Source organism: Thunnus thynnus, chromosome 24 (genome assembly GCF_963924715.1).
Source record: "Thunnus thynnus chromosome 24, fThuThy2.1, whole genome shotgun sequence".
In the NCBI taxonomy this organism is placed as follows: Eukaryota; Metazoa; Chordata; class Actinopteri; order Scombriformes; family Scombridae; genus Thunnus; species Thunnus thynnus.
The window spans coordinates 12787189-12812106 of record NC_089540.1 but is presented as its reverse complement, the minus strand read 5'-3'; the positions used below and the strand labels follow the sequence as shown (position 1 = coordinate 12812106).

The following is a 24918-nucleotide window of genomic DNA, read 5'->3' as shown; positions in this document are numbered from 1 at the left end:
GTCGACCAGAATGAGGAGACCCTGAAGAGAAGCAGCGTGGAGAAATCCTTGTCCATCATGGACTACTACCAACACGATATGTTCTCTCATCTGGAGAAGGACAGCAGGAGGATTTCCCAGTACAACTTGTTGCACAAAGAGTCATCGCTCGATGGCAAAGCAGGGGACAGACTCAGTGTGAGTATTAAAGCCTCTTGGTTGTTTACAGCTAATCAGTTTCTACTCATAAAATATGTTTTACAGGCATGCTGTTGATTCCTACAAGCATTTTAGTGGTCGATTTATATATGATATCCAGGAAAATGGTCTTATTTGCTGTATTTTAGGTGTCGGGGAAATTATTGTGCAATATGTCCAAGCTTTTTTATGAGTCTCATTGATTGTTATGATTAAATATACCAAATGAAGGAGATAATGCGGTTTGCCCCATGTTGATTGTTCTAGAATAAATCAATTTCCCTCATTTCATGGAGGCAGTTTGTGATATAAAGCCAGGCAGCTCCCAGGAGTAGATGTCTGCAACTTTATACAATATAGAGAGAAAGTGTGTGAGGTGATGAGAGTCAGAAAAGTAAAAAAAAAAAACCCTCAGTCAAACTCAGGTTAGAGACATACACTGCCACAGGGTTTGCATAATGTGTTTTACCCTTGCAGCAGAGGCATGAAGATGAATAAATTGAATTTTTACTGTTCCTGTATGTCATAGTCATTGGCAAGGAGACTTTTCATATGGTCAGAGTGAGTCCCGTTGACTTGCAATGTCAAATCTACCTTTGAAATAGTTCCACAGGCAAGAACGAATTCACTGAAACTTCTGTGCTTTTTTTAAAAAAAAAAAAAAAAAAAATCCCAAAGTGAAGGCTTTCTTATAGCAGTGGGATTGTTTGCGGATTTTCATAGAAAAAGCCGTCTAATTGCTTTCGATCGGCTTGCCCTCTTGTGTCAGCGGGTATTTGCCTACCAGTATTTAACGCCACTGAATGACAAATGAGGATCAGAGACCATGAAATGGCCTCCAGCCCGCTTGGCCCCGGCTCTGTGGGGCAGCCAAACTCTCCTCTGTTGCACCGCTGCCACCCAACACCCACCCTGACACAAAAATCTATATTCTGAGAAAAAGGATCTGACTCAACAGTTGTGTATTAAAAAAAAAAAAATCTGAGTTTCTTTGTTGTGTTTTATTCTTGACCTTTAGTGTCATCCTGAAATTCAACACCAGGATCAAATCTAGAGTATCTGTGAGGCATTTACACACATAAATTTGAATAATTATGCAGAATTTCTACATGGAAGGTAGAATTTTCTCACTGCATCAGCTTTAATTTGTACTTTTAGCAAGAGCAGCCTCCTCCTGAGTCACTCCATGTGTAAGGATGCCTACATTTTATCATTATTGTTCATTATCTACAAGAAAATCTGACTGTATGTTCAGCAGTGAGGTGATGGTGTGACTAGAAAGTAGGAAAACACTGCTGCTGAAGTGTCCTTGAGCAAGTCACTGAATCCCTCCTAAGCTCCAGTGGCAGTTTTCTGTAACTGGCTCTGTAGTCTGACCTCTCTGTGGAATTGAGGTCAAGCAAAGAAGAGAATTTCAATCAAGTATTATGTTTTTGCGAGAGGCAGAGTTTCGGTTTAACAAAGCAAAAGTTCTACATCCGTGCTTGAACTGGAAGCGAGACTCGCGTGAAAAGAGAGAGGTTTTTTGATTTTGATCCGAGTCCCGGCGGAGAGGCAGCGCATCGAGCGCCGAGGGCTGCTGTGCGACCAAGCTGCAAGCGCTACTCCATTAGCTGACACGCAAGACACAAAAAAACACAAACAAACGAAGATCTGTTTGTCTCATCCTCAAATCTGTCGGCCATTTAATTGGATGCGGTAAGGCTATGTTTCTGAGGATAGCCTTGTGTTTACAGGGACACCAAAATTGAGGTCAAGAGTTCACTGCAAAAACATCTCCAACTTATCAAGACATTTTTGTCAATAAATGAGTCTTAAAAAAAAAATCTGCCAGTGCAGCACAAATATTTATGCTTCCTGTCTCCAAAAGAAAATATTTTAAAGAAGCTGATTTTCATTGGAATGAGTTGGGAAAATCTTCTGGTGGACTTTTTCACCTGTTTGAAGACTTTTTGGACTAATCAAATACAATGGATATGAATGCAGTTTCTCTGTTTTTCTGCTAAGCCAGAGTTGATATTTATTTTGACAACAACCTTATTCCTGAGCTGTGACCCAACCATAATGATGGATGACTGCTGTTGAACCCATTTACCCTGCGTTATTCTTTTGAAAAAGACAATCCATCTGCATGTCATCACCTCCTCACCCCTCAAGAGCGCACGTCCATACCTGTGCGGCCGCTTTTCTTTTGTCGAGGCTTGGGAGCCTTTGACTCGGGAGACATTGTCATTGCCTGCAGTTTGGGGTAGTTTGGTGGCTGGTAGCGGGCCTGTGTCAAAGCCCGGTGATTTAAGCGCCTTTAATAACCTTTCGCAAACACTCAGGAGAGTGATGTAAAGCTCAGCGGCACCCATCAGAGCCCTCACAGCCCATGCTGGCCTCCCATTCATCATCCTGACAGCACCTGACAGCCCTGCTAACGGCGCCCGCCGCCCCCTTCTCCTTCTATCCTCTCCTTCCTCGGAGTCTCTCTTTCTCCCACGTGTCTTTCCTTGTCTTCCTTTCAGTTTTGCCTCTCTCTATTTCTATTTCTCTCCCACAAGTCTCGTCTGTTTTTCTCAGTTGACTTCTCTTGCTTTTGTTCTCAACAGTTTTCCTCTGTCCTTTCATTTGTTTTGTTTTTTCCTTCCTAAACTTTTCTCATTTTTTCATCCCCTTTTCTGCTTACTCACTCTTTTTCCTACATATATCCTTTGTCTGCATGAAGGAGAAAGAAATTGCTGCAGGAAAAAATAACATTAGAGCATGTGCCAAGGCGTAGCATCAGTGAAGTTATAGGAAGATTCCTGGGGTTTATGTGACCCGCGTCCAAAAACTAGCAAACAACATATCAGCATGCACAGCATCTCCCTGAGCGAGGAACAGCTTGTTACCTTGAGCAATGATTACATGGCGGGGGAAAGGGAACATTTCAGTTGACGTGTAATTTGAAATAGGGCCAGTGGATAACCAAAACTATATCAGTGCAAAAAATAAATATCAACAGGAGGAATATGCACTCGCCCTCAGTTGTTGTTGGATTGATAGCATAGTTACCCAGCACGACACAGGGAAACAACCCAGAAATAGAATGTGAGAAACTGCCATCGCATTTCTCTACATTGCGATCAAATCAATGACAGCAAGACAAAAAACAGCATTCATTTGCAATTTTTTGTCATATTTGCGCCCCACGTCAAGTACGATTAAGGTTCAGCCTTCGGACATGGTTTTTATCTGACTTGGTTGACTGTCAAGCAGCTGAGAAGTTTCCGAACAACTGAAAGCAGCAATGTGAGTTTTCCAATTATCTTCCTTCCTCCTAACTTGATGGAGATCAAACCAACTTCAGCTGCGTTACCTGAAGGAGACACAAGACACCTTGATATCATCACAGTAGTCCGGGAACAAAGTGTAATCTGCATCTGCTTGAACATTCATTGAAAATTTGACAGAAATGGTTTCTATCAATCATTCACCTAATCATTTTATGTGAGCTTTTTCTCTGATTTTCCAGCAGAGGAAAAAAAATGAATGCTTTTCACCTATTTTTATCACTCATTTAAATTAGCATTAACACAAATTTGTCACTTGCTGGTCTGCTTTGTCACGCCTAAATTTCAGTGTCCTCCAACAATCTCATTACATGCAGAGACTGGTCTGATTACTATCATTTTGCAAGCATTATCAATGCTAAATCTAATACACATTTTGCACAGTTTTACCAACTGTACAAGTAAAAACATCTTTGTAAAGAGGAAAAAATACAAAACAGCAGGGGGAAAAAGGAGAAAATATGTCTTGCTCAAGTCACAATAAAAGACCCTTTCAAGAAGCTTTTGTAGCAAGCAGATCTACCGAATTTGAGTTTAGACATCCCATTACTGACATGTGATGCAGAACCAATTGCCGATTTGGCTCCTCGTGTTTTCAAGTTGGAAGCTTTCACTGAGATGTGTGCCTGCAGCCTCTGTTATGTGTGCAGCCATCATTTTGGCTGAACCCGCAGGTGGTACAGAGACCTGCACCAGGAAAGTTCGATCTGCTGGTAATTGTGTTCCTCCAAAATCAAATCCAATCAGCGATAAGACAGCCATTCCCTTTCTTTCCTTTTGTTTCCGACCAAAAGGGAAATATAGAGGGGGGAGGTAGCTGAGAGACATAGGACTGTTCTTCACTGTCACACAGCTCTGCTAATCACTGATCCCCATCACATCGTGCACTCTTCCGTTTCCTGAGGCCATAGAACGACGATTTTTATGGCTGACAATAATCTGACATAAAAGTACCAATGCTATGAACACTGGTGTGTGGGTGTCAGGTAAAATCTAATCTGCATTCAACACCTGCGCTTAATTCGAGCTCAACCTCCACACCTTCAAAAACCTGCTCAACATTTTATATCATATGGGAGTCAGATGTCACCTTTGGGCAGTTTTGAACTTTTTCTGTTAACATGTCTTTTGATTGTGTTCTCCTCAGAAAATTGTTATTATTGCACTTGCTACCAAAGGTCACATCAGTGCACATTAACAGGGCTCGATGGGATTTTAAGGGTGTAAGGTTGTATCAAAACACGACATCAAGGTATGAGGGGATTATGTATTTTTTACGGTTGCCTTTTGAGTTCAGCCTCAAGTTTTAAAAATGATGTAAATAATGCAAAACAGAATTTATCTTTAATACTTGCACACAAATTTACATAAAGTCACATTGCATTCTCACATGTTTAGGAAGCCTCAATGAAACAGAATTCATTGCATGATTCAGTTTGAATAAGGGACACCAGAGTTTTTTCCTACACCAGCTGTCTTGCTCTTGTTATACAGTACCAATAGTTCTCATACTTGGCCTTCTAGGCTCAAATTGTCCTGCTGGTTTCACTCCAGCCCCCTAATCACAGAAGAGGTTACACCTGGGATGGGAGGTGAATGCAATTAACTAGCTGGTAGGAGAGGAAAAAACAAGGCTTCAGGCCCATGAGAACCTGGGCTGAGAACTATTATCACTATTGTTTTTACTCTCTCCCACCTACACATGCGGCCTAACATACAGCTAGATGCAAAACCTCATGCTCTCTCTGTAGAAGTTGTCAAAAGTCAGTTTGATGAATGCGGGAAAGTGGCAGGTTGTGTGAAAGCAGTTTGACCAAAATTTAGTTAGAGCTTTATATCACATCACATCAACCTCTGGTGTGAATCAGACTTTACAGAAGATATATAAATTATTCAAGGGTGGATTTGTTTTATAAATATTAATAGTCTTTTATCACTACTACAGTTACCATTATCATTACCACTGACACTGTCAACATGCCCTGAAGAAAGACACTCAGCCCACTGGGGATGCTTATACAGCTGAGACCTTCTTTTATATGGAAAGTGCATGAATGCAAGTGATTAAAAATTAATTTCCATTAGTGTGGAGTGGAAAATAATGTAGAGCTATCAAATTCTTATTTTGCAAACAAGTATTATTTTCTTATGTAACAATTGTAGGTTAATATGTTGAATGTGATGGCAAATGCAAGACTCTGCTGCTGTACAGATAATTTCTTGGAATTAGAGGAAACTTTAACAATAAATGACAGGTACAAGAACTTTGCGAAGGGCTCGCAGAAAGATGTATGCAGATGATACAGTAGATTATTTTACTAAACGAGATACAGGGTTTATTGTTTTAAGAAACTCGTCAACAGTACTTGTCCTGATGAACGTATTAGGTTTGCATGGACCCAGTTGTACAGATCATTCTTCTAAATATTGTATTTGATCTTTGGTCTTCTGGCACATTAGCATTTAAGTCATGAGTCAATGACTTACGAAACTTGGCAGTTTGTAAGATCAAAGAATGTCTGCAGGTTCCATTACCAATATGTGGAGGTTTGCATCGCTTTAATAGCTCTCTAAAATATCTTTCTGATGCAGTCGTGTTTATGTGTTCATGCTTCAGATTGTTGTGTGGAGTTCTGGGTTTACGTCTGTAGGGAGATACACCTCACAGCAAAATGCTAAATGGTCCAGGTTTGGAGTGTCCCTAGAGGTTGCCTGGACCCTCCGGCTATTCCTATGTATACTTACCCTGCAAAAAAAATACCTGTGTTGATAGCTGCTCTGCTCTCAGGCTAGATTTGCTGATGGAAAAAAAGTAGCTACCAAGAGAATTTTGTTTACAGCCTCTCAAGAGGAGTTTGGGAGCTGATTGCTTCAGTAGCTGGCTTCCTAAAGTGCCTTTTGAGACTACAGAAGAGATCACGAAGAATACTCAAATAGTTGGCACATCATACTGTAAACAGCCTATTTTTAGGTTTAAGTGTTGATTTGTTTTCCTCTGTAGACAGGGTTTGACTCATAGGTCATTATCAAAGATGTGGCGTGGAGTCGTTTAACAGTAACTATGAGCATTAAGTACCAAAGTAGCAGTTGGTTAATGCAGGGTTATGCACTTTTGTTGTTGAGTCTAATTGCTGATGAGTTGCCTGGCAGCACGTACCCTTGAAAGGCTAACAGGCGCCAATCCAATGACACGATCTGGGCTGGTGATAAGACCTACAGTGATATAATTTTTCAACTCTAATACCTTCTGAACTGTCATGACTTCAAGCACATGTATTCACTAATCATTAAAGCATGCAGAGATGAAACTACACCTGCTAATTAAAGGGGTGCTAAAAGAGAGCTGCTTTTTTTATACCTTCAGATATAACATTTCCCCTGAGTAACATGTTCTTGACTAAGCTAATCTATAAAACAGACTGTCACAGGCAGCACAAAAGGTATAACACATCATGCAACACAGTTAATATAACAGGGAGAGTGGGTGAGCCCAGATGCCCACAGATGTAAGGCTGTCAACACTCAAGGCATACATTTGGTCCTTGAGTGTGATAAAAATCTCAATATAGATCTCTGTCATGCTCTCAGGCGTTTTTGCCGTTATTGCTTTGCAGCACAACGCTGCAAATGAGTTACATGGTGCAATGTTAGACTGACTTCTATGCTTGATATTCAGTCTGCATCTGTCAAATGCATCTTTTTACAGTCAAGATGCAGCCAATCATACTATTTTTTTACCATAATTTAACATTTTTATGCTCTTTTTTTCTACAGAAGGAGATCCCCCTGGAGAAGACGCCCGTCTGTACAAACCAGCCGGGCTCTCTCGACTTCTCCTTGGAGTCCCTGAACAAGCTGAATCACAGCAGCTCCAGCAGTGGCAGCCTCTACCCGGACACGGGATTAGGCGGCCGCAGAGGCGACTGCCACCCTGATGCGGGGAAGAGCGGGGAAGACTGCTGCAGGGTGGACGAGCCCTCCTCCTCCAGTTTCTCCAGCAGGCCTGGGGCCGATCCCGTGGGCTCCCTTAGCGACTCGCTGTACGACAGCTTCTCCTCCTGCACCAGCCAGGGCTCCAACGACGTGTAGGAGCGACGAGTAAGAAGGCAGGGCTGTAGTGACAGAGGCTCGAGTCTGGTTTTAAGTCCACTCTTCTGACGACTTAGACTTGACGTGTTCTTGGCCAATATTATAAAATGTAATTATTTCTCTAGATGATTAAGATTTGATTGTTTACTTTCCAGCAATGCAAACAGTTGAGAGGACTTTCTCCTTCGTTCTGAAATTCCATGCATCGATTGTTTGGATGTTGAAGGGTACAGTAGGCCTGCAGAATGCATTTTTAAGTAATTTGGATTTTCGTTGATCCTTAAGACCCCCCTAAACATTAGTTTTTGCATTTTCAAGTAGAAAATATTCAGTTTGTTCTCTGTTCTGCTGTTGGCCTTGAATAAGACTCATGTTTGTTCTGGCTTTGACCTTCGCAATCACTTTTGGACCTGCTTTTGATTTAAGCTCAACTCTCATCTCGGAAATGACTCAGACGTGACTATCGAGTCTTGACTACAGCCCTGCCGCAACATGAAGAGCCCTGTACTCTCTCTATACAACAAGAAGCACTTACTGGAGCTGGAGACACGAGGATGAAACCTCAACCTGAGCACCAAACCAGGACAATAATAGTTTGACTCTGGGTGTGGTGGACTGGACAGCAATACATAACATTGTCTCATTGCAATTTGTAGTGATCTTTTTCCCCATGCTGGGGATCTTCTTATCATTGCACTGTAACAAATACTGTACAAAGTTTGTAAGGAGCGTAAAGTGAACGATTATTCGAGCAGTGATAAGCAGGGCGTCTTTTTGGGGCAACGCTGATGGGCAACATTGGCGTACAGTTGCTTTGATTGCATTGAATCCAAGGTCTCGTTTCATGTTTTGCTGCTAAGTGTGTTTTCCATCAAATTTGCCCCAAAAAAATTGCTCATGTGGAATCACAATCCATAATAATACACCTGGTTCATCTTTGTCTACTTCTTTTTTTGAAGCAATATCTTTAAAACCACATAACAAATCAAATCAGGCCTTCACTTACTGTTCATTCTTAAATAATTTTAAAGGAAAAACCTTTTGGCGGTTGTCTTCGTGTGTGAGCAGAACATTGCGGAAAAAATGTTCTTACCCAGTTAATGAATGACAAATATCCTCATTCAGCTAACTAAACAGATTTTAGCATCAGTTTATCTAATGATGTCAACTGAGACAAAGTGTTTCCATGTGGTACACTCACTCATAAGACGATGTTTCAGTGTCTGAATGGTACCCAGGTACAGCAAACGACCAACTTTTTTTTTTGGCTTCAACGCATCCAGCATCGTTGTTGGTAGCTCAGGGAACATACTGGACTAATGTAGATTGTAAGAATTAAAATGCAGCCATCAGAATATTTTGTTGACAAATAAAAATAACAGTAATCTTTTTTTTTTTAAATGCTCCTGATGCAAAACTCCAGAATCCAGACAGTCTATAGTTCGTATAGTCTCATCTCGCTTTGCATACCTGAACTCTCCAAACCTCAGTTTTCCTTTTTTCATAGTTGTATATTATGTTGTATATAAAAAGTGCTATAAGTTAATATCAGAATGGGCATTGCTGATTGATATATGCAAATGAGAAAAATAAACAAAAAAAAAAAAGATGTAAATTGTTTGCCAATCATTCAACCAAGGTTTTAAGTCTACTGTTTGAAAATGGCATGTATCTTTTCTTATTGAATTCTTTAGGGGTTCTTGTTTTTTTTTTTAAATCTTTATTTTGATCAATAAGAGCTAATGCTAAAATATTTTATCACTTTATTTTAAAGACATATTTGAACTTTAGGTGAAGTTATGCCAAATTTCTATCTGGAATTTGACCAGCTGGTGCTAATCAACAGAGCCGACTGTGTGTTTCAATTTTTCTATGAAACTGTTAATATTGTATGAAGAGAGTCTGAAGAGGACTTGTGTATTTTTCTAGATGTCCAGTATTTATACCCACATTTTGTACTGTCAAGACTGTAGTGTGATTGTCATGCTTCACCTCTCTCCTTAAATGTTCCTGGTTCCTTTGTAAAGAGAAATGGTTACCAGCAGTGTTACTTTGGTAATTATTATTAATATTATTGTTATTATTATTATTAATATTATTACTGTGTGCAATTTTGTCTGTTACACTAGACTTTAATGCTATATTTTATGTAACTTTCCTAAATAAATATGAGAAACTATTTCCTATTTCAAACTGAGCTGCAAAGTGTGTGTGTGTAATTTTTGTGTGTTTCAGTTCAGGCATTACGTGCAGGCACATAAACGCGCACTGGTGCGTGCATTCGTGCGTCACCAGGCGATTCATCCATCTATTCCAGCATTATTTCTATGAGGAATTAAAGGTTTTCGGGAAAACCCGAAATATTTCACCTCAAGGGCATCGTGTGTAATCACCGCTTCCCACCTACAATCTGTCAGCAGGAGCTGAAGCTCAGAGGCGGCGACAGTTCCCTGCAAGACTGCGCTCTGCTCGGTGCGGAGGTATTTATAACCATTAGTCCCTTGATGGGTTATTATGTGCGTATACATGAACGCAGTTAGTTTATCCACCCTTGGACGATTTCTCTCTCTCTCTCTATGTTTCTATATGTTGCCTCAATACGTTGTATTGATCTCAAAACACATTCAAACTGCAACAGTCAAGTTTAAAGGCAACATTTCGCTAATTGGTTTAATTTCGGTATCTTTTAGGATGACGTAAAGGACAAATAATATTACCTATACAACTGAAAAAGTAACCATCAATCATATAATTGGCTGCAGTTGACATGCACGTTTATGTATCACAAACTTCATCATGCAGGCTAGAGAAGAGGTTGGTAAAATATCACAAACGTCACTGAACTCATTACTAATTATCCTTGATATAGGCTACTATACAGTAGGAGTATAATGCTCAAATTAAATAATTTACAGTAGCAGGGAAATGTAGTAGATAGCTTAATAAAAAAAAAAACTAAACCACAGCCAAGGTCGTTATATAGGCTGTAAGCCCCAAAATACACCGAAATATTCTTGAAGAACACTAATATACAAGAAAATTTTCAATAAAAGGTGATAAAAAGGTGTCTCTATATGATTGATTGAAGTATTATATCAATATCATTTATAAGTGTACCAAAAAGTATCATGAAACAATGAACACTAAGCCTTTTGCGCACGGACTCACTGAAGACCTGATATGTAAATTTTATAAGAAAAATCATAGAGCATAAAAAGGATATTGAAAGGAGGAGAAATGGTCTCCTGTAAATATGAATTCATTTAACTTTTCTTACCTCTCGCAACAGTGACATTACAGAAATATCATAATAAATAAACTCACTAAATGTGAAGCAAAGCGAGTTTTAATCCCCCACAGAGGCTATCATTGCCATTTCTCTCTCATGAAGGCATGAAGACACACTGACTGAGATATGAAAATGCCAACTGTGCGCTCCCGTCACGTGGTGCGCTTTATGATTTCTGCGCTCCGGATTTGTCTCCAGTTGCGCTGGAGAGGAGACCCTTCTTCACTTTGCGGAGCTCTGTTCTCACCTCAGCCAGCCGAGAGGATGAGCGCATCCGTGTCTGGGCTTCTTCCGAGGCGATTCGTCCTCAATGCCTCCGTCTGAACAAGTTCATTTGGTCTGATGTTTCCCCACCGAAAGTCATTTGGGAGAGAATGCGTCTTCTGGTTTTTGCGACTTTATTTGGAGTCCTTCTCGACGCAGGTAGGTCTAACTTGGAGACACTGCAGCCCCGTTTCAGTCAGTGATGAGTGAGGGCACAGTTTGGAGCGCAGGTCCCTATGTGCATGCAACACAAAACTAAATTCGCTTTTATTGTATTTATATGTGCTTTCTAACAACATTTGTGCGCAACAGAGAGCAAATGTCAGTATTACAAACAATATTAATTTGCATCTATACCAATTTAGACATTTTATAGCATTCAATCTCAGGATATATTGTATCAAAATGTTTACAAGCTTATTTTGACGTTGTTATATCAGATAAGCTGTTATTGTCTGTCTGCGTATGCGAGGTCCGTGCCAAATAGCTCCGACTTTCAGATCCTATACTGCAATCCATCTTTTCTTCTCACGGGGACATGCTCTTTATCAACCTCATACACTTATGGAAAAACTTAAAGAACATGGAAAGAGTATTTGGCAGTATTTGACAATCATGTTGCGTTTTTGGTGCTGCTTTTTGCGCGCTGAGAGACCAGTGCTCTGCTGGACTCCTCTGCGCATTTTTGGCACAGAGGGAGAAAGATACTAGCACATAATCAAGCCAATAAGAACCTTAAAGTGTTTAAAAAATGTTTATCAGCTGAGCCTCTGAGCTGGTTGTTTCCATTTCTCTAGTGCATGTGTTTTCTTTGAATGGGGGATTTTATTCTTGCCAGAACAAGAGGGTGAACATGTTGCCATATTGTGCCATTTTGCTCCTTTCAAAGTAGCTGGTGGTCACGCACAGAAGGTTATTTTGTTGTATTATTGGCTGCTAAGTATTATTATGGGGAAACTTAATTCATGTATCTATAGCTATTTGTTATCCCTTTGAGTTTATATTTATATAATATTATTTCCTTATTTTGTATTCCCCACAGTGATTGCAGTGAACGGCATTGATATTAGAATATATTGGTTTTGCAGTCATTTTACACACCTGGATGCAGAGAGTGTAAAGGTTTATTTTTCTTATCCGCTTCTGCTTTCTGTTGTGGAACAAACAAATAAAATTCAGAGCAATTTTCTAAAACTGATAAGCTGAACTCAGGAGCTGCATTTTGCCTTCAGGTACGCTTCAAAAAAAAAAAAAAAACCAAGAGAGAGAAAGTTCCCTGTTTTCACAATCTCCTTCCAGGTGATGGATGGAGGCTTGAGGCATTTGCTTGGTTTAAAGTAATTAGGCTGGAGGTTGTGATTTTATATGTGGACCTTTATCAGTTGAGTCTGCGTTTGATGGCGCTGTCGGAGTTGAGATTAATGATTGGTGCCATTTCAATAATTACACCAGTAATATCTGTCAGCGGGAACGGATGGCCTGTGTGGGACATTTAAGAAGGAAAAGGCAGGCGTGTTTGTGTGAAGGACTCACAGTTTGTGATTATAGACCTCCATGTATGTGATGGTGTCATGATGATGGTGATGATATCTTTTAGAAATGTTAATTAAACCCGGCAGGTGTATTAGATTAAACAATCCAGGGTGTCAATCAACACTTAGTTATGGAAAAAAATTACTTTTGTGATAATAGGCTCAGTGAAATATAGACTTCATCATTCCCCATGGTACTGTGCAGTTCACATGGGTATTGCACAGTATATTATCTGCAAAAATAGCACCCAGATGTCACTTTTAACCAGCATTGGTAGCATAATGTCAGCTCTAGACCTGACTATCTTCATTTTACTGTAAGTCTGATAGCTTGATGTCTTCCCCTTTCTGCATGACGTATGTTCAGTATAGACACTCAGGATTTTGGGGTAAAAGAAAACCTCATTCTGGCGGCTTTAAAAGCATCAGATGAAATTTGCAAAAGCTGGGCAAAGGTCTGTATGTTATCTTTACGAGACTACGTGGTAGCAGTCTGACGTTCACATTTTTACTACCTCAGGGGATGAGAATACGCACAGTCAAGTCATCCTTGCTGCCTGTTTGCATTGTAAATGGAGCTTTATTACCTATAAAACCCATGGGTTAAAAGGAAATTTAAAGGGACCACTTTGCTTTGCTGATGTGTGCTTTTATGGCTTGTTCTCACCTCACCGTATGAATCTATAACCTCTCTGTTGACACATGGGACAGCCACTAAAAGGCAAATGAAAGCAAGGCTGAAAGCACCAAAAGATTAGACTACCTTACAGATAAAGTCACAAAACCTCAGCACTGCCCTTCTGCTGTAGTGGGCGTATTGTCACAACACTGTGGCAGAAGACAGAGAAGATGACGTCGCACTCTCACGAAGCACCATTAGGCTTGTTTGGAGCTTTTTCACCATCAAAGGCGCTCTCACAAAAGCAAAATCTATAAAGCCTGTGCTGCTTGACTTTGAGCTTGTATTTTCAAAACCTTGCAGAATGAGGATATTGTTAACAAATGTCGATACTGTGCTCTGCAGTCAAGAAAAGACGAATGATGTATCCTGTCATGAAAGGACGACAGAGAAACAAGAAACTATTGTATGTAGACAAGAAACTTGTGCAATGGAAAGCAAGGAAATGTAAGCTTTAGTGATGGATGTATTTACCCTCAAATGACATTAAATTAAGTTTTAATTAAAACCTAGTTTCTTTCCTGACCATAGTTTGATGGAAGGATTGATTATCTATCTGTTAAACATTCTTTTTGTTCCTCCTCCACTGGACAGGAGATGCCCTTCAGATCCAGTGCTACCAGTGCGAGGAGATGAAGCACAATGACTGCTCCACTCCGGAGTACATCGTCAACTGCACTGTCAATGTACAGGACATGTGCCAGAAGGAGGTGCTGGTCAAACCTGATGGTAAGTTTGCTTGCATAGTGGATTTTTCCATTGGCATGTAAACACATCAATCAAAACACACATGGTTGGTGAATTATGAGACACAGCAGAAACCAGACATTCATTGCAGTATTCAGATCTTTCTTGGGGTTTCCATCAATATTTTGTAACTGGCTCTCATTTCTTTAAATTGTTGAGTCATGGTAGCTGTCATGGTAACCACCCATCAATTTATTACACAGCAGTGTTGCTGCAGCTGGAAATGTAAAACATCATTTCTGGTGGCAGTTCTCAGTAGAGAGTCTTCCCAACCAGAAGATGTCTAGCAAATGTAAAAGCTTTAATGATACGAGTGTAGCCTGAATCGCTAGTTAGTCTTGCAAATCCAGATATGAGTGCAAATTGTAGTTCAAGTTTAGGTTTATTTGTATAACACACATTTAATTGATAATGTGTAGATGAAAGTTCTTTACAGGGTAAGAAAGCTTTCCTGTAGTTTTCACATTCCACAAATCCAGAGGAAGGACATAATGCTGCATTCACATGGATTCAGACAGACAATAGATGGCAAACCAGATATTGTTTTAGTGGACGAGAGCAGGATGGCAGACAGCATAGCCATCAGAAGTTAAAATGTTTTAACTTTTGACCATCCTCCATAATGGGATTTACAACCAGATGTTACATAGAAACAAGGAAAGCTAACATATGGCAGGCAATTATGTCACTTTATTAACTATTTAAATTCCCAATATGAGGTCAGTTTATTGAAATAACGCCTGTTTGGATATTTGCTTTGATGTTTTTGTGTGGGAGCCGCTGGCCGGGTCCTGCTGTTCCATTGGACTGTTTGTTTTTTCCATGCTGAACAGAAGGGGTTGTCCTTCTGCTGTCTACCGTCTGCCTGAATCCATGTCAATGCAGCATAAGGAATGAAGTAAAAATAAGAAAAAAAGAACACATGCACAGAAGGTTTGCTGTCATAATTTGAAATAGGAAATTAAGTACACTGTGTTGCTGAGTAATTAATGATAAAGATGAACAGACTGGTACAGATATTTCAAAATGGGTGCCATGTTTCCACATACAAGTCGAAGAAATGCCCCAAAACATCCACAAAACTGTGTCTGTCTTTGAATTTTTTTGAGTTGTGCAATTTAAGTGATAAAATGCATGGAGAATCTTATGATTTGCAGTCTAAGAGGAGCTTAAGAAGACCTATAGTGGTCGAAACATTGTGATACCCATGTGGAATTAAAGAAGATTTAGGAACAACTGAGTAGTGCGTGGGTAGTCCTTTGTTCTTATGTATATTTTTTGTTACCCAGCACCTGCAAAAATGTGTGAATGTGCACGTGCCCCCTGATATTTGCCAATCTAAGAGTATACATATAAATAAAGTTTATTTCTTGGCTGCAAAGATGCCTGTTGGTGGCTATAAAGACCTGCTTGCCATCTCAGAAAAAAACAAAGATTACCAAGAACCCTGATAAGAAAGCAATGAACAGGACATTTTGGGAAGAAATTTGGAGGATTATGAAGTCTTGGCAGCGGTATTTGGCCACAAAAGCACAGGCTCAGCCAGCCAAATTTATACAAGTGCAAAGTTAGAGTTGCTATTTTTCTGTAGAGGAGAGGTGACCATCTGGAAACCGGAGACGAGCTGAACACATCGCCGCAATCAGAAACGTACTTGACCTCTGAGCATTACATTTTATTTCTTTGCCATTTGAATGAGTGGAGGCAGCATTATTAAGTCGCTAAGCACCCGCAATTTTCGTGATGTACAACAGGGCAAACAATTAGCATTAAATAGATGAGATAAGCAAGTTTGTCTGGACAAACAGCAGGTTGAAAAAAATATCATTTTTTAAAAGTTATTTTGCTGTAATTGTGGCATTTATTTCAAAGTTTTGCAAGAGCAGCCTATCAGTAAGTTGTGAGGTTTCTCTCTTCATAGTAAAAAGACAGAAAACTCACCAAGGAAACCAAACTATCTCCTTTTCTTTCTTCAGAATACTTTTTAATCCTCGTATGTCTGACTTACCGACCCTGCAGAGGAAGCTGGGTTGGTCAAAACAGTCTTCTGTGATTTCAGTGTAATAGACATTGTTATCTGTTATTTTGCTCCCATTTGCTCGGCTTCAAAGAACTCACTATTGTCCACTGTTACTGGAATCACGCTTGCAGACAGATGATCAGACTGTAACACATCAGTTTTTCCCTGCAGTGTAAAACCTACGCATCATAAACAAATGTAAGGCCTTTTTATTTTCATGCTCATTTCCATGAGGCGTCTCATCTGAGTGTTGTGTTGCTGTTGTTGTGTTGCTCTAAAACCCAGACAACACTATCTCTGAACCACTTTATTCTACTCATGGATCAAAGAGGAGAGACTTTCCTTCAGCTGCCACTGACACAACATTAGATTAGGTTTGCGCTGCCCTACAGAAAATAAAATGGATCATCATGTAGGGAGCCAAATTGTCTTTTCTCTGAAAAGCGATGGTCCAGTCACAGCTTAGCAACCATAACTCAGCACGGCAAGTCTGTCAAGCTTTGGATTTCTCAACATGTTGAAGTGGTGCACATGCAGCTCTAATTAAATCAATTGACATTATGCATTTCAGTAGCAAGGAAGTACTCCGATATGTCATGATGTGTATATTGACACGTGTTGCTTGTGATCACCTTTTTAGCAAATTTATGTGCAGTTTTAGAATATAACATGCAGCGTGAAGGGTTGACAGAGATGAAACTTCCTTTTACAGCAGTTTGACAAACATCAAGCGCTATTTTTATCAGATAATCCCCCGCACAACACTCGGATCAGCTGCTCATGTTACTGTCTTACTACTGCTCTGCTACTACTAGTACTCTTACTGCATGCTACCGTCATGCTGACTGGTCAGAGTGTGATATTTGTTGTTTATTATATGTTTATAACAATATGATATCATATCATAAGTTATCTGAGTGTGGCCGAGTGCAACGTTAGTTACAGTATTATACTTCACAGGCCAGTTTTTCATGGCATAAGCTTTTAACTGTGTACCAAGCTAATTATTCTAACTTATATTATCAGTAAAATATATGTTATATTACATAGTTACATTTAAATGTTGATAAGTCAGATAACAGACCAACAAAGTAATAAAACTATCTTGTTTACTGATCGTTTGGGAAGAATGCAAGTAATGCTAATAATTTGATTAACTTAATAGCTAAAACTGGTAATACTATATATACAATCGTAATAACTGGCATCATCGTAGCAATATGTTATCATCTTGAAGTTCTTCACGATAGAAGGATGCTGACTTTTTCCCAGGTAGAATCGAGAAATCAAGGAGCTGTTGTTTGAAAATCACATTTGAAATAACTTAACGGTTTGTGTAGAAAATCATTATCGTTATCATTGCAAACTACATATCTGCATGAGAGCTGGAAGCTACAGGTGTACAACAGTAAGTATAAGGGGGAAGGGGCTTAGCAGACGGTCAATTGGGCGGGAGTCTGACTGATTTGTGGAATCAAGAGCTGGGCCTTGAAAATGCGAGGGATTAACAGCATTTATTGTTTCAAGGCCCCAAAAGAGCTCTGTTCAGACAGTCCAGAACTTCCAGCAAGGCCAAGATAAATTTGTATTCAGGAAATTTAGGCATTTACATGTGATTCTGGTGCAAAAAAAACAGCTTGAGGCCAAGCATGCTGTTTTGCAAGGTGATTTGTACACCTGTACACTTGTGTTGTGAAGGATATCAGACAGTAGGTGGCCTGGTGGTCAGAAAGACTCTTCAAATTGGAGGTTTTTAAATTCAGAGCCTCCACAATAGCGTTACAGGTGTTTATTTTATGTTTTACATTGACAGACAAAAAAGAAGCAGAGTGCTGATGCTTTCTGTAGAAACATGTGCCACAAACACAAATAATATGATGGGGAAAAATACTCAGCTGTACATATTTCCTCTACTTCATCAATAAAAAGCATTCCCAGATTATGAAACGTCCTGCTGGCAGAGATTTGATTTATCTGAATTTGATTTAATCAAAACTTTCTCTTGTCCTGTAAGGGGAAATTCCATTTGCAGAAAAACACAAGATAAATAACACTCTACAAATGCCACATAAATGATAAAATACCTGCCATAACATACCATAGAAACAAATAACACCAATATATACACCAGATGGAGAAACATCACTTGATAAGGGAGTCAGTGGCTCTGGAGTGCAATAAAAAGTTACAGCACTACAGAATATGAGTTTTTTGTTCTTCATACAAGCATACAAATTGTAGTAACATATACCATACTGACAAACATCACTTAATAAGACCAGACAGGAAGTCAATAGCTCTGTAGCCCTGTAGTGCAATAAAATGCTGCAGCATTGCAAAACACAAGGCTCTTATACAGTACGTTACATCTTCAATCTAAGCAATCTAATTACAGCAAAGGGAGAATGAATCACTAGTTCTTTCAGTCTGTTGTTATATTTTGCAACATGTCAAAGTTGAATAACTGACCAATAACCTTACTTTCTCTGTCTGGATGCATATGATTTAATATAATAATATAATGTACAATGTTTTTCTTTGTTTTTTCTTTGCAGGAATACATTATCGGAAGTCTTGCGCGTCCTCCGGGGCTTGCCTCATCGCCTCCTCTGGCTACCAGCAGTTCTGCACAGGGAGGCTGAACTCGGTCTGCATCTCCTGCTGCAACACCCCGCTCTGCAATGGGCCCAAGAGGAAGCGCCCCGTCCCTTCGGCGGCGACGTCCGGCCCTCAGACAAACCGGCTTCTCCTTTTCTTCCTGACCCTCTTCCTACCGCTGCTGACGCTCCTCCCCCTGACGTAGATGGTCCCACCGCATCTGCTCTGTACAGTTTGTTTTCTTTAATCCAAAACCATAGAGGAAAGTCACTTTGTTCCTCTTGTCTTTGTTTCATCAAGTTCATGTTTCCCAGTTAGAGCTAAATTAGGACAGAAAGGCAATATTTTTGCGACGTTGCAAGGTTAGAGAGTTTGGCAGCAGAAAAGGGATTGTCCTTCAGCTAAACATGACAAACTTGTTTGCACTTTTTGCTGTAATTTATTTTCTCTGGTGACCTACTCACAAAGAAGTAGCTGCATATAAACATCAATCCAGACCACAGTTTGGGGCCAACGAGATGAGTGGTTGGGGGTCTAGTTAAGTTAATTGTTTTCTATTTTAATATCTACTCTCCTAATAAACACCAGGCCACTCCAGGCCCCAATTAACAGAGTAATTCCACAGAGTCTGATGAGTAGATCTCCACTCTTTTCAAAAACATGCACTTTTAGGTATTTCAGTGCATTTTTTTTGATGCCTTTGGAAGTCAACTGACATTTGTTCCCACTTCTATCAAACAAACCGAACTAAAAGAGATAAAATAAACACAAACAATACCGCTCTTTTCCACTAAATATAAGGCTACAGCCAACAGCTTGTTAGCTTAGCTTAGCTTAGCACAAAGACTGACAATGGAGAGCTGGGAAAACAATTTAGTAATATATAAATATCATTTTGAGGACACAGGTTTGAGTAAGTGGATTTGTTATCTTCAGACTGAGCCAGGCTAGCTTTATCCTCCTGTTTCCAGTCACTAAGCTAAGCTAACTGGCTGCCTGCTTTAGCCTCATTTGGGTGTCCACATGCTTTACCTTGGTGTGCATATACTTTTGGACCATGTAGCTTAGAAGAGAACAAAAACTTGCAATTTCAGGCAGTGCTTATTTCAGTGCATATTTGGTGCCACTAGTATTCAAATACAGACAAAAATGCTCAAAAATGGTTGGTATGCATTTCCTTTAAGGCTGAATGAACACATATCCTGTCTATTTTCACCCTAGGCTCATCCTGGAGCCCAGACCTGCTATCACTGCTGTACTGAAGGAGCAGATTTGGACACCTCGCTGGCTTTGTAACCTCTCAGCATCATGAAAAACTGTTAATCTGATCGATATAACACTGTAACCACTGAGAATGACACTGGGGAAAACTGGAAGCTGGAAGAGTACTAAGCTTTGTGAATCGTCTATTGCTCCTGTTGCCAGAAAAGGACCATCCAGTCTACAACCAAGGCATTTCTCAATGTCTTTGCTTTTTGTGAAGTGGAGCGTTTTGTGAGGAACCTGCACTGAAGTTATTTTCTGGTTATTAAATGCTGTAAAAGGTACTGGTAGACGTTATAGTGGAAAATTTCTTATTTTGTGGGTTTTGTTGAATTTATGGTTTGAAACAGAGCTGTTGTTTTATTTCTTGTTGATGCTGTTGCTGTTGTTGCTTAGAATACACACATTTTCTTATGACCCCTCACTACACATATATTCTTCATATGTTATGATGAAGAGGGCACTTTGATTCAGGCAAATAAGAACTGAATTTGAAGGTTTCTGAGGTCTCTTGCAGCATATTATCATATTAATTTATGCATATTTTCCACTGCCAAACAGTATTGATTGACATTTTACTACAGGGAATACAAAGATGCTGAAACGGTTTTGGAAAGCCTATTTGTGTTATCGCTTATTCATCCTCAATCTTAAAACTGATGAAGTTATACAAGCAGATGATTGGATATATTAAAGAGATATTAATATTATGTCTTTGTGAAATGAGATCTTGAACCGTTTTAGAGCTAAACTTGGAAACACCTAATCCAGTGAATTTATAAAATAGTGTTACATAGATATAGCGGAGTATGAGAAAAGGCTATAAGCACAAATAAATTCTCACTTGAGAGTTGCTTCAGGGTGATATCAGCCATATTTCCCATTAGTTTTCTTCAGAACATAAGAGAATTAAACATATGCCAAAATCATAGCTAGTGTTGCATGTAGCCAATGCTGTAGACCAAATACTGTATTTTCTAATCAGCGCTTATGACATAAAATTTGACTTACAGTATTGATCTTATTTCCATGTCGAAATGAGCATTTTGTGAAATTTACATTTCTCTCTCTCATTGTTTCCATGATGTTTGATTTACTGCTTGCACTGGATTGCTTTTTTTCAGTATGTATATTACCTTTATATGTATTGAATGTGCTGTAGACAATAACAATGCAGGCATTTTCTCACTGTATTACAATGCCGCACATAAAGGTATTAAAGGAGAGCAGAGTGAAAGCCGAGAAAGTGAACTGACAGAATATGGAATTTTGTAATGTTATAATAAAACCAAGAAAAAAACACATTTTCATTGGTAGAACAGTGTTTTAATCGTTATTTGACTGAGCAAAAGGAAGAAATTGTGACATTTTTTTTTTTACCCCAGCCTTCCAAACTTTACAGCTAAATATCAGAATTCACCTCATGCATGAACTTTTCAGGGTTTGGGTGGACGGGGGTGACTTTATTTGACTCTCTGGGAAATGATATCCACCACTGCCGGTGGTCTCTGGGAGGTTATTCAGGTCTAAATGCTCTCTGTGTGCGTTTAACCTTCACACAGCCAGGCTGAGGACAGCGTGGAACCCTGAATTTTATTGAATTATCTCCATGCTAGTGTGCTACCATCACTCAGTTACTCATCTATTGATTATTTTATGCATTTTGCCTCCTCTGGGTTTCAAATGAGTAGACACATACATCATTACAGTTTTTTTCAGATATCTTTCTTGCCATATTGTCCAGCTTTGTTACCCCAAATCAAGCGTTTTCAATGCAATGAAACTGATAAAATGAGGAGAGAATGCAGATTAGACATAATCAATCTGTACGAAACCCATTTTGCACTGGCTGTTTTTGTCTTGTGGTATCTACATTTGATTCCAGTAAAATTCAGGTAATTCAGCAAAGATCAGAAATGTGCAGGGGCCTCCACCATGTATTCTCAGGTCGAACTATTTAAGCTCCCATCAAAAACATCCACCCAGCCCCCTTCTTATCTGGCTGACTATTGCATCTACAGTTATCTCTTGCATTTTTAAAGAGAGGGAAAGAGCTTGACAGTCCAGTTGTGGCTGTGACGAGTGTCCCCGGGAACGGATGATTGACTTGTAAGTGCCATAATAGTGTTTCCAAGTAACCGTTTTCAATTATGTGCCTAATAATGCAGCAGTGCATTGTTAGAGACACAATAGAGCGGCTCCCACTGGATGAATCCTGCAGTCCACGGTACAATTACAATAATGAGACGTGAAAAGTTTAAAATGCAGCAAATGTTCAGCTTGTGAGACATTAACACAGTGACATCAGATGACTTTAGTGTTGTTTAATGATGACGTTTAACCTCAGTTTGTGTGTGTGTTGCTGCTTAAACTCTGGGTCTATTAGTAGCAAAGGCATCCTGCAGTGTTAGGGCGCGCCTGTATGACAGCACATCATTAAGCCTCAACAAAGAGGAAGAGGAGGAGGAGGAGGAGGTGGAAGGAGTCAGGACAGATAATCACAGAGGGGAAGTGCCGACCACAGATCTCCCAGGGTTAAGAAGCAGCAAAAACAGGAGATTATTAAAAATAATAAGGCCCACCTCTGCCTTGCTCTAATGACGTGTGCACAAACAGTCGTATTAGAGCTCTGGCAGTGGAAATACTTCAGTTGATGAGGGACCTCAACTCATCTACTTTGTTTACCGTGCAGGCTACGTGTATCGGAAATGAAGGGGAAATTATCTGTTCTGGTGTGGGCGGGAATTGTTTCAGGTGCTGATTGCAGGACTAACAGAACAGCAAGATCAAAAGCCTCTAGAGATTCAATTACCCCCAGTCCAGCCGTATAGATACTGCACATTGTAATGAATCAGAGCCAGTCCGCTCAAAAGCATCTCATCTTATTTAGTTCCATTAGTAATTATTCATGAATCACATGTAGAGCCTTAATTTTGCAACTAATAAAGTAGCTAAATTAGAAGGAAATTCTATTAAATTACCAATTCCATTAAACATATTAGATTGGATATGAATAGCTTGGTGAGTGTGTTTAGCTTCAACAAATGTCCTAAATCTGATGACTCTGCAGTCAACCTGATACAAGCTATTTGCACCAGACTTTATTTTCCCTCCAATCCACTCCAGTGCAGTAACACAAATCTTCAATCCACTAAGTAGGGCCAATAAGGAAAAGTAAACACAATTAAAAAACCCCAAAGTTACAGCGGTGTAAAGGGGAAATTAATCTGTGGCTGTGGGAAAGTTAACAAGCATCAGACCTGTGTTTAATGCATTGCACCTCTGCAAGAACAGGCGAAATAAAAAAGAACTGGCTTGAGTAATGGTTGTAAAAATCCCTTGGTACTCTGATTATTTCATTCCAGGAAGGACGTTTTTTATAGATGTAGTATTGGAAGGCTCCAAAAAAAAAGCCAGTGGAGGTGCTTGCACTGCTAGAAATTAATCATTTTGCTTTGTATGTTATTACAATAAATGAACGACTGGCTCATGTTGGCTCTTAAGGCTCAGTGGGCTCTGTGGTTTGTTAAAAATGAGAGCAGTGGTGCCCTCTAGTATTCATAACAGTGACACGCAGGAATGTGAAGCAACAGCTGATATATTGTGTTTCTGTGAAATTAAAATAGTAAATCTGACCATCAGGGTCACAGCTTTCAATATGTTTTAAAACCACCACCAGAAGGTAGATAAAAACACTTCTTGGGATGTAGAATTTAAAGTCACCTTCTGTTGATTTGACCATGAAAAGAGGTCATCATAATATTTCTTCATTCAGCCTGACATTGTGCTCCTATTAACCAATTTCTGTTTGGGAGTGGGAGGTTAATTTATTTATGCCCTGACCAGTCAGAACTAAGTAATGACACAGAAGCTGGTAGCAGGTGTTGGAAGCGATTAACTTTTTTCATGAAAATTGAAGAAATATACAGATTAAAAAGCTTCAATCATGGTAGCTTTGTTATATTTTGCACAGAGAATCAGAAACCAACCCTGCTGGTGTTTCGCTATGTCAGTTAGCTTGTGGTTATTGGATGAAACATAACTTTATTTAGGAAAAAGCACCATGTGAGAACAATATAAACTAAGATAATAAAATTGTTAGAACCAGATTTTGATATTGGGCCCCTCGACAAAGATTAAATACAGTAATAATGCAGGATCCAGTTGATATTACACTCTCACAAACTAATTTGGAATTAAATGACCGAATAGGGCTTTTGGGGCCCTTAAGGTGTCTCTGCTATATGATTGTTTGTGAACTTTAAATTACCCAGCTTAAATTTTCTTGTTTTCTTTTCATTTTGATTCCTTCTTCTTTTAACATGTTTTTTTTAATGCCTGTGCATTATATATTTTATTGTTCTTCCCCCTAGGAAATCACTTTGAAAACTCATCCCCATAGATGAGTATAATGTTCATCTTGTCATGGCTCTGAATTGCTTCATAATCAGTGTTTTACAATCTTTACCAGATGATGTTGTAAAGGACAAAGAACATGAAGGTCCTTCTTCAGTAGTGGGCTTCTGGCGAATCTTTGCTCCTTTGCTGACAATGTTGAAACAAATTGTTATGCCCGCAGCTCTTGATAGAGAGTTTCCATCAAACGGACCTTGCTCCGCAGCGAGGAGACGAAGACTGTTTCCATCAGGAGCAGCAGAGCCAAGGGCTTTTCTAGGAGACTTGGTGTGGTGAAGAGACTTTTGTGTGAGTGATGAGTCCGCCTGAGGACAAAGGGCCAATGTTCTCAGGCTTCGGGATTGGCTCTAATGTGGTAAGGTGCTCTGGAGCCAAAATCAAGCCCTAGAGCTCCTTCCTGCCCATATATCGTCTTTATCAGTGGCCCTCCATGCAGTCATGGAGGGTGAGGATCATTTTGTCTGGCCTTTGATGGGAGCTAAATCATTGGCATCATCAGCTGGAGTCAGCTGGGTGAGATGAGGTTG

The 24918-nt window shown here is 39.6% G+C and overlaps 2 protein-coding genes across 9 annotated transcripts in view; both read left to right on the top strand.

Moving 5' to 3' along the window:
* LOC137177195 (nck-associated protein 5-like) overlaps nt 1–9780 on the top strand; it is a 136457-nt gene extending 126677 nt beyond the window's left edge. For all 8 annotated transcript variants that reach the window (XM_067583351.1, XM_067583350.1, XM_067583354.1 and 5 more), the window contains 2 exons: nt 2–177; nt 7269–9780. In XM_067583351.1, the coding sequence (XP_067439452.1) occupies nt 2–177; nt 7269–7583 (491 nt within the window). In that variant the 3' untranslated portion in view covers nt 7584–9780. The remainder of the gene's footprint in view (nt 1; nt 178–7268) is intronic.
* A 1278-nt stretch (nt 9781–11058) lies between these two features.
* On the top strand, nt 11059–21277 carry LOC137177301 (ly6/PLAUR domain-containing protein 1-like). The gene is made up of 4 exons (XM_067583479.1): nt 11059–11295; nt 13942–14076; nt 18670–18939; nt 19934–21277. Exons 1-3 carry the CDS (start codon nt 11247–11249, stop codon nt 18915–18917), a joined length of 432 nt encoding a protein of 143 aa, XP_067439580.1. The 5' UTR covers nt 11059–11246; the 3' UTR covers nt 18918–18939; nt 19934–21277.
* Nucleotides 21278–24918: the final 3641 nt, after the last annotated feature.